The 10,697-nt window shown below is 46.0% G+C and overlaps 1 protein-coding gene across 1 annotated transcript; it reads left to right on the top strand.

Moving 5' to 3' along the window:
• Nucleotides 1–7,640: 7,640 nt before the first annotated feature.
• On the top strand, nt 7,641–10,267 carry PtA15_4A105 (uncharacterized protein; the record flags this gene model as incomplete). Its single annotated transcript, XM_053167955.1, has 12 exons — nt 7,641–7,817; nt 7,886–8,129; nt 8,496–8,526; nt 8,629–8,682; nt 8,768–8,890; nt 8,984–8,994; nt 9,086–9,363; nt 9,598–9,701; nt 9,777–9,875; nt 9,954–9,983; nt 10,068–10,104; nt 10,175–10,267. 12 exons carry the CDS (start codon nt 7,641–7,643, stop codon nt 10,265–10,267), a joined length of 1,281 nt encoding a protein of 426 aa, XP_053019212.1.
• Nucleotides 10,268–10,697: the final 430 nt, after the last annotated feature.

Raw genomic sequence — 10,697 nt, 5'->3', positions numbered from 1 at the left:
TGAATCACAGGTTGTTTGTTTCCATGCATTTTTGTGTCACATTTTCAGTAACCATATTTTCATCCTTGATAAGTGTTGCCTAATTGTATCTAAGCCTTGTGATTTTTTGCTACAATCTGTTCATGTAACAGCTAACCTTGAAGAATCAGACAACCAACTTGCAACCAAAAAAAAAAAAAATCATGGGGATACCCTGTTAAACAAGCTGATCTTTTATTCTTCTTGAATTCCTTTGAGGAATAAAGAATGTCTGCTAGTTGAAACCTGATGGTAAGATTTCCGCTTGTATCTTTTACAATTGTTCTTGCTACCAAGCTCCTGAGAAACCTTGTAATGTTTGCTCTTGTTTTGGGTAGGCTCCTTCACATGTTGAATTTCTCAAGGTTTGGGTTTCGGCCAAAGAAAACACCAGCTGAGGCTCTTGGAATTCTAGCAGAGCTGATTGCTTGCGGGCCATTGACACAACATGTCAAGCAGAACCAATATAGCATCGGACAACGAGCATGGAAAATGATGCACATTCAATTAATAGCAAATATTTCAAAACACTACTCCCCACATCATTCCTGAAACAATCAAAGGGAACCAATCTAGAATATGATGATTCAATATAAAATTAGCCCAGAGAGCCACAGAAATTTGAGTAAGAATAACATGTTCAGATTGAAATTGATACCCAAGATTGTCCACTCATCATGTCAGGCAGACCCAACCTGGGAAATGCATGCGTACTAGAAAACTGGCACAGATAGTAATGAAGATTCAATCTAAAAGAACTGTTAGAGAGGAATTCAATTCTAGAGAAAACACACCAAAAATTCATTGTTAAATATTTACAGGTTTACTTCGCGCACGGAGGGAAACTCGTTGCGCACGGGAATTTCCGTTGACTCAACGTCACGTGACGTCGGGCCCCCCTCCGTGCGCGCCACCAGCTCCCCTCAAAAAACTATCCGCACACGGGGGTGCCGTGCGGTGACAGGTGGCTGGGGTGAAGCACTCCGGCCATCCGGAGGAAACAAAACCCTTGGTGACCGGCACAGACCGGTCATCGAGAGGGTATATTACATCTCTGTCGATGACCGGCATTCCGGTCATCAAGAGGACACATCCCCCTCGTACAGACCGGTCATTGGGAGGCTACATCCCTCTCGATGACCGGTACAGACTGGTCATTGGGAGGCTACAATCCTCTCGATGACCGGAATAGACCGGTCATTGGGAGGCTAAATCCCTCTTGATGACCGGCATAGACCGGTCATCGGGAGGCTACATCCCTCTCGATGACCGGCATAGACCGGTCATCGGGAGGCTACATCCCTCTCGATGACCGGTACAGACCGGTCATCGGGAGGCTACAATTCTCTCAATGACCGGAATAGACCGGTCATCGGGAGGCCAAAATCCTCTTGATGACCGGAATAGACCGGTCATCGGGAGGCCAAAATCCTCTTGATGACCGGAATAGACCGGTCATCGGGAGGCTACATCCCTCTCGATGACCGGAATAGACCGGTCATCGGGAGGCTACATCCCTCTCGATGGTACAGACCGGTCATCGGGAGGCTACAATCCTCTCGATGACCGGAATAGACCGGTCATCGGGAGGCCAAAATCCTCTCAATGACCGGAATAGACCGGTCATTAATGGGAGGCTACATCCCTCTTGATGACCGGAATAGACCGGTCATCGGGAGGCCAAAATCCTCTCAATGACCGGAATAGACCGGTCATCAGGAGGCTACATTCCTCTCAATGACCGGCATAGACCGGTCATCAAGAGGGATGTAGCCTCCCGATGACCGGTCTGTACCGGTCATCGAGGGGGATGTGTCCTCTCAATGACCAGAATGCCGGTCATCAACAGAGATGTGATATACCCTCTCGATGACCGGTCTGTGCCGGTCACCGAGGGTTTTGTTTCCTCCGGATGGCCGGAGTGCTTCACCCCGGCCACCTGTCACCGCACGGCACCCCCGTGTGCGGATAGGTTTTTGAGGGGAGCTGGTGGCGCGCACGGAGGGGGGCCCGACGTCACGTGACGTCGAGTCAACGGAAATTCCCGTGCGCAACGAGTTTCCCTCCGTGCGCGAAGTAAACCCAAATATTTAATACATCAAAACGTTTTCAAATTTACTACCAAATCTTGGTGTTCAGATTGAAATCCAAGTTTATTAAAGACACAGATTTTCCAGAAATCCAAAAAAAAAAAATTCAAGGGTTCCCCCTGTAAACACACAAAATGAGAAAAAAAAATCATGGGTTTCCCCATTGTACAAAAAACCAATGTAAAATCCACAACTTTTCCTCCATCAATATGAATCAAAAAAAAGTAGCACTCTAATTTCTCAACCTAGCCTTCCAACATCAGCAGTGCTGTGCCCCCAGGCTCAACCTCCAGCCCGCATCAAGCGCGCGGGTCAAAAAGGTTGGACGTGAAGGCCCCCGGCCTGCAGCAAAGGCTGCTGACCAGTGGGGGGCCCACTCTTTGCCCCTCAAACTGCGCAGGCGCAACAGCGGAGGGGTTGAGGACAATGGGTAGCTGGAAGTGCAGCATCCCCAATTGCCCTGGGGGAAATACCCTTGGATAACACTCTGCTTATATAGCAAAACATGGCTCATCCACCTGCCAAAGCTGTCTGTAAATGTCTCTCTGTTCCTCGATGCCACTCAGCAACCGTTTCTTTGTTCTACGACGCCACATCGCCCGCATACCAACCAGTTTCAATCAACAACCTACAATCTAGCCGCGGCCTTACCAACGGACCCTTTCCACACATAACAACCAGACAAGCCTTCGGGTTTGCCACACAACCTCATCTAGACCTGTGGATAAATTAAGGTGCAGCAAATGTATGTACATGTTCCATTGGAGAGGTCCTATGCTTCTAACGCCCGAGCAGCGCCCGGTGGTCCAACTTTGAGCCTTCTTCACCTCTAGATCAGCTTCCGCGGCCAGATGATGGCGAAGGACGCGCTGGAGCTGCAGGAGGTCTACAGCCATCTCAACAGCATTCCTCACAACCATTCCGTTATTGTCATCCTCAACCAGGTTCAGCCACAGTGGATGGATTTATTCTTGAACAAGCTCATGGACGCCATCGACTCTCTCCTCGAACGCTGGGTGCAAAATTCCCCTTCCCTCCCACTATCCTACTCACTCAGTCTGCCCGACAAATCTCCTTGTCCGACTCATCTGATCTCTCATGATCTTCCCGACGGGTCCCTCTAGCTGGCAAGAAAATAGTACTGGATTTGACTTTAATGCATCTCGGAGGGGTGAGTCAGTTGGCGCTGCAGATTCATGTCCCGCTTTGCCTTCTTGAGCAGGAGCGGCATCTTTTTGGCCAAGCAGCACGATGACAATAATTGGCAAGATATTTCTCCTTTTCCGAATCTCTTTTTTGCTTGTGTCTCTATTTGCGCTCACCCAAGCCGACTCACGGGTCCCACAGGCGCCCCTGTCTGCCCCCGACCAGATTTTTCTCAACGACTGCCAACAGCAACAATAACAACACCAGGCAACCTCTGCTTGGCACGGATGGGCTCCGAGACAACGACGCGGCCAGCATCTCAGCAGATTGCCTCGCTCAGGTTGCAGTACCGTTGTCCTTCAGCTCCTTCTTGACCTCCCATGCTCACGGACAGCCTGAAGACTACGTGCCTGCTCAGCCAGCCATGATACCCATTATAGAGCTACAGGGATCCGCTCAGACCGTCCGGGGGAAACTTGCAAAATTGCCCTCTGGTTACTAGGTGACTTCTGGATGAGTTTGTGTACCTTTCTTCCAGCTTGATTATTTAATAGTAACATTATCACCACACTCACACGACCAACATGCGATCCTCATTCGCACATCTACTCGAATTCTTGATCTTCGTCCTGCCCCTCATCAACGCCCACGAGCTGCATCCATCCTCGCCATCCTGCCGGCCGATTCAGAAGCGTCAGTTGGTCTCATCTGGCGAAGGGGGCGCGACAAATGGCCCATCGAGCACCCCTCAATCCGCTGGATATACCTGTGATCCCAACTCGTGCAAACTGCCTAGCTGTCAATGTGCCTCTACCTCCCCTCCGGGTGGCTTAAATCCCAAGGACGTGCCCCAATTCATCATCTTCACCGCTGATGACGCTATTCAGTCATACACGATCAACTCGGTTAACCAGTTCTTCGCCCAGAGGAAAAATCCCAATGGATGTGCTCCTAAAATGACCTACTTTGTTTCCTTGAACTACACCAACTATTCGATGGTCACAGATTGGTATGTTGCCGGGAATGAGATTGCGGATCACACAATGACTCATGTCGGCAGTGCTCCTGTGAACGAGATCGATGGAAAAATTATTGCTCTCAACTCACTTTCTGGGATCCCGATTTCAGCCATCCAGGGCTTTCGTGCTCCCTACCTCAACTATACCTTTGCCATGTCATGGCTAGAGATGATTTGAGCGCGCGGCAAGCGGATTCCATGAGACACAAGGATGTTGGAAATACCATTTCTTGTAATTTTTTTGCTCCAAATTCCAATTGCAACATATTTTCCTTGGTGGGGCCTGATTTATTTTACTTGCATATGTACCTTTTGTGTCTTCTTCCTGTAGCCTTATCTTTGTTTGCAATTTGTGCTTGATGGTCTAGATTGCTGGGGTGTGGTGGTGGCGCGTATGCCACACTTCTTTGTGTGTTCCTTATTGTTGAGGAACACCAGGCACTGAAACAAGGGCAACCAATACTCATGGTAAGAATTGATGGTAAATGATAGATATGATAGTACAGAAAGAAAGGCAAGTGAGAAACTGGTAGATTGTAGTAATGGGCTGCTTGGTAGAAGCATATCTACATACAAGCATACAAAGACTACACACCAGCTTCACCATCTCAACACTTATAGAATATCTTTGCCTTCTGGGTGGGGGTGTCAGATGTGTTCCTTGATGGTAAATGTGCACTTATCTCTGTGCCAACAGTGTTGGCATTCAAATGATCTTTTGGCTTTGTGGGGGATGGCTGCGGAGAGATTTCATCCTGGAGATGTGTGATTGGCACAATGGAACTGGCCACAGCCCTCTTGTATTTTGCCAGATGATACATGGGGATCTGTGCAAGGTTGTCAAGCAAGACTTGGAGGACATATGGCTGCTGGCTTTGCACAAAAATCAAATGGGCAATTCTTTGGTCTCTTAATGTGTGCATTCATGTGTCAATAACCAATCAGAGGAAAACCCTGTAGAGGGCCTTGTTGTATGTGTTTATATTTGGGACAATGATCTGGAACCAATACACAAATTATACTGTCTTTTTGTATGGTGTAGGACTTGAGAGATGGATGGGTAATAGGGGGTTTCAAAGTTGAAATCAGATTGGGCAGGACCTCAATCAGGTCCAATTTCCAGGAAAAAAAAACACCAACCTGGGGGCTCTACTTTGAAGTTTAAACGCCCCCAAACGCAAGAATCTCCTGATCTTGCACCCATGAGTTCTCAACCTGCCAAAAATTGGGCACAAATCCCTTTTGTCCCTTGCCCCCGGGGTCCCGGAAGGACATCAATCCTGCCAGTTCCCTTTGTGAAACCTTTTTGGAATACCACATGTCACTGTCACCGTGTGTATGAGAAGCTTCCCCCAACTTGGAGAAGTATTCAAATAAATCTTGCTTCTCCACAAGTACGAGTTTTATAGAGTAAAATGGTACAAACATCAAAGAGAAAATTTCTGCCGGGAGAGTGCCCCTTTCTCTGTTTGATTGCAATGAAAGTGTATTGTTAATGACATTCCTCAAACTCATGATAATCTGTCAGGGCTTCATTGCCTAGATTAATCATAGTATCTACATACCTGATTGAAGAATAATCAAAGAATTAATTTAATTTCATGTAGCAGTCAAGGCAATTTCCCATTGATGCTGCTTGACATTGTATTTTCAGATTTAGCATTGATGAGAAAATCCTAATGATACCTCCAATTAGGGGGAGACAAATTTATAAAGGTACCTGATGTAATTTTTACATTGAGAAACTTCCCATCAAGATCTGAGGGCCTCCCAAAAGTAATCTGGAGCCCCAAAAGCTAGATTTCCCTGCAAAAATATAGACTTTTTGGTCTATATCCGCAACTATGAGGGTCCCAGATGTGAAAGGAAGTCATCTATTGGTGTAGAACTGCATTAACAGGTAATAGCTCTAGTTAGGGTTGTGGTAGCCTCAGCTTCTGCTTGATATAAGGTTTACAGCGGCGCAGCCGCCTTGGCCTCTAGTTCATTTTAAACAATAGATGAATCAGGAATTTTGTCAAAGCGTTTCTCTTTTCCAAGCTCACATATCAAGTTTATATACAGCTTTATTTCTTATGAAATGACTCTTTGTAAGCTTCAAGGATTTATCTTGAGCATCTTCTAAACCTCAGAAGGGTGAATTTCACTCTTTCACAAGAAGTTGAGGAATATCTCCTGGACATTTGGGAATTCAAGTTGACAAGATCTTCTCATGGAAAAGTTTTTTTTATCCTTGCAAGAGCCTTAGAATTCAGTCTCAAGCCAGATTGAACCCATCTCAAACTTGCCTTGAGCTAAATTCAGCATTGATTCAACATTAATTCAGCATGGATTGACCACAAGTTAATTGAGTGGAAATTGAGTGTAACTTGCTGATAGAGTTCCGGAAGTAAGTTTAAAAGGTTAAAAAAATTATTGAATGATTGGAATTGCATGCAAGTGCTGAGCAAGCTCCCCTGGTATAACCCCATGATTAATCAAAATATATTATATAGTTTCAATAGAAGAAACCATTGTTTCTGCCAAGCAGTTGACAATTCATTGCAGTGTGGTTGTGCATATGTTTTCAAAGAGTTAAAGTAATATATACGGTCAAGTTGCAGTTGGTATCAATATGATATCAGACCCTTTCCAACATGACTTCATAAACATTCAGCATAACTTCAGCAAAAATTCAGCACAAAATTACACATCACTTGGAGCCAAGTCCTTAAAGAGATCTTAAAGGGTTCCTAAAGAGAGGGGTGAAGGCACTTGCACGCAAGTGCTGAGCAAACATCTGTGGTGAGTGCGTCCGCCATTATGAGATATGCCTCCGGCAATATTGTAAGTGTCTTTGGCACCATGATCTTTTTGAAGGATGACCTCCTCAAGAATGTATGGGCCAGAAATGAGCCAAAAGAAGTCAAAAACACAAAAAATGTAATTTTTTGGTGTTTTTAATGTATTTTGGAGGTTTTTCCGTCGAGTATCTCCGAATACTCAAATATTCGACAAATCAGTATTTGACGGGCCCAAAAAACGCGTTGAATACCACCGTGCTATGGTCTGTCTCTGGTGTGCTGAGACAGTAAGCCTGTTTTCAACCTTACAACAACCCAGCCACAAAAGGATTCTGCACCCAATGGTTTTCAAGAATTTACCCCCTTGAAAGGTGGTCTCCAAGGCAATCCACTAGACACAGCGGTTCAAGCCACTTCTAGTACGCCTCTGATGCACAAGGCAGACATACATAGTATTCATGTCATACACTAGGTCGACTGAAGGCCTGTTTATGATTTTTATTGCCGAGTATCACCGCGCGAGCGCGAGGGATGCTCGATCGTAATCCGAAGCCTTGCAAAGAGTCTTGGAGTCTTGGAAGCAGAATGAGAGAGGCTAAAGACTCCCATAGGCTACTGATAGACTATCTATCGAGGGCTAACTCAGATCACGAGCATGTATCGTTGATGTGCAGCAGTGCAACGTTGGCTGATATCGATCGTCCACTCCAGAAGCTTGAATTATCGACTGTGGCAGACATGTATCGGCCCAGCAATGAGGCCGTGTCCCCGCATGAAAGAGTGCTTTGAGAATAGGCCGTTGCCTTAAGAAAAAAAAAGGGATCCACCAGTGCGCTATCGTCATATTTCAGCCCGTAAATCATTGCAGCCCTCCTCCTCAAACCCACCAAATTTCCAGCTGTTGCATTCCAACAAACAACCCCAACCTTCTCACTCACGAACTCCTAGACAAGATGGCCGCCGCCGTAGCGATGCCCTCGAAGATGACCGCGCTCTACTACGAAAAAGCTCGCCACTTCTCAGTCATCCAGGCTGATCTCCCCTCGATCGATGAACACGAGGTGCTGCTAAAAGGTTGGCCGAAATTCCCTGTTTTGATGTCGATCAATTTCAACTATTCTTCGAGCCCAACAGATTCACCTTGGCTGGCTATATATAAGGCAAAGATGAACTAGATACATGAAAAGAGGCACATAGCCAAATTATTAGACATGGTCGGTCACCAATGCTTTCAAGCCTTCATGATTTGGAACCTGGCTTTCCACCCTGGAAGAACTCACTTGCTCAAAGCTGTCACAATTTCTTCTATCCCACTGTTTTGGCCACGATGACTTAGCTATAGCTTTTTATCAGGAAATCGGCTTCCCTTTCTCATCTTTTCCCTTCCCGAGTCATGTTCTTGCCGAAACTGATGATGAATTGTTTAATGAACCTGCTCAGTGTCAATGTGCGGAGTGTGTGGAACCGACCAGTAAGACTTTTCTATTTCTCTTCATTCGCCATTATCTTTCCGATTTCCTGTTTCATGACCTCATTGCCATTCTCCAATCATCTCTCCCTTCGAAACTCACAGGCACATTCACGAAGGAGAGTTCATTTCCAAGTTTCCATTGATCCCAGGACATGAGTTGAGTCGCCAGTGTAATACCATTCCAGTGTGCTCACAAACGCAGCTCCTTACCTTCGCCTCTCTTTACCCGTTCGCAAATCAGGGTCATCGGGACGATCGTTCAAGCCGGATCAAAAGTGCACAGCGTCAAGATCGGCGATCGTGTGGTTTGCGATGTCGGGGAGACCTGCGGGAAATGCTTCTACTGTCAACGTGGTACTACCCTGTTTGTAACATTTTTTTGTTTTTGCTTTAGAGAGTGATCAACAGCATAGTTTTCTGACTGTTTTTTTTCTTCTTCTGCCGTTTGGAATATCAGGTTTTGTGAAAGTAAGTGTGCTGCATGATCTCACGCAGTCCAAGGATCCATGCAGGATAACGGGATTTCCTAGAGCTTGATGAAAATGTGATGTTTTGACAGGTTTCGAAGCCCATGGGGTTACCCTCAACGGCGGTTTTGCGGAGTATGCAAAGTTCCATGCGGCCAAGGTATTCCCGATCAAGAACCTGACCGACGAGCAAGCGACCTTGGTCGAGCCTGCCTCATGTGCCGTCCACGGCCTCGACAAGATCCGCCCCAAGCCCGGCAGCGAGTGCCTCTTGATTGGCGCCGGTCCAACCGGGCTCATCCTTGCCCAACTCCTCAAATTAAATGGGGCACAACGGGTCGTACTAGCTGCCAACAAAGGAATGAAAATGGTAAGTCCCGGTGGTCATCAACTTTGCTACAGTCATTCCCGGATCTTCCCACTCTGATCCTTTATTCTACCCTAACTTACAGGACATTGCGCGCAAGATCCAGGCGGCAGAGTGAGCTTTTCAGGCTCGTTTGATTTGGTGAAGCGCTCTACTTGAATTCACGCATACCCTCTCTTGCGTCATAGTGAATACATCGATTTAGATCGGAACGATGCTGTGAGCCAATGGGCGCAGTTGAAGAAAGACAACCCGCACGGATTTGATGTGGTAGTCGAGGCTACCGGAGTGGAATCGATAGTTGATGACAGTATCAACTATGTCCGTCGTGGAGGGACTCTGTAAGGGTTTTTGGAACATCCTATCATGTACCTATCTTTTAATTCCTAGAATAGTTGCTGAGTCTGACCTTACAGCCTTGTCTACGGCGTTTATGATAATGCCGCGCGAGTCAATTGGTCGCCTACCAAGATTTTCTCCGATGAGATCAACATCATTGGATCGTTTTCTCAAACGTGAGTTTTTCACCGTTCTGTTTTTGTTTCCAGTTGATTGGATAGTGAGGCTAATCTATTCATTCACCTTTTCTGTAGAAACTGCTTTCCGCGAGCTGTTGCGTACCTGTAAGTCCCCGAAGTCTCGCTCTATTTTTGACTTGCGGACCATTGCTTATCTAGAGCCTAATCTGTCTTGCTCAACCTCGCCAGTGATTCGGGCAAGATTCGTACCGAGGGGATGGTGACTGTAAGCCATCTTAATGTCGCCAGAATCGGACTGAGGAAGCTGATGATCAAATTTTGATGACGCGTCACAGGATATCTTCAAAATCGAAGAATACCAACAGGCCTTGGATAAGATGGCCAGTCGCCAATGTCTTAAGATCGCTGTCAGACCAAACCAACAGTAGCCGAGACCGCCAAGGTGTTGTCTGTCACAACACTACTCGAGTTATCAATGTTGAATTTTTTTACCTCTTCTATGTTTTGTTGTTTTTGTTTTCAAAACAATTACTTGTTTTGATAAGGTAATAGGGTGTGAAAATGTAAAGAAACCTACGGTTTTCCCATAAGGTGCCTTTTCTCGGCGGACTTCCGACTTATGTTCAAAGGCAAGCTAAATAAGCCACTCGAGTAGAGAGAATTAAAAGGTCAAAAAATCGTTGAAGTGGTTTATTTTGAAGTATAAAGGAATCCTGAAAGACATTACAATGATTATGTTTCTACGAAGACTCAATTCAGGTCCATTTTTGCTTTTTCTGAGGATTTTGAAAGTGTGAAAATATCATGTGCAACAAGATGTAAGGACTGAGTGATAACAAGCCATTCTTCCCCTCTTGG

Source organism: Puccinia triticina, chromosome 4A (assembly GCF_026914185.1).
Source record: "Puccinia triticina chromosome 4A, complete sequence".
Lineage (NCBI taxonomy): Eukaryota > Fungi > Basidiomycota > Pucciniomycetes > Pucciniales > Pucciniaceae > Puccinia > Puccinia triticina.
This window is presented reverse-complemented; position numbering and strand designations above follow the sequence as displayed.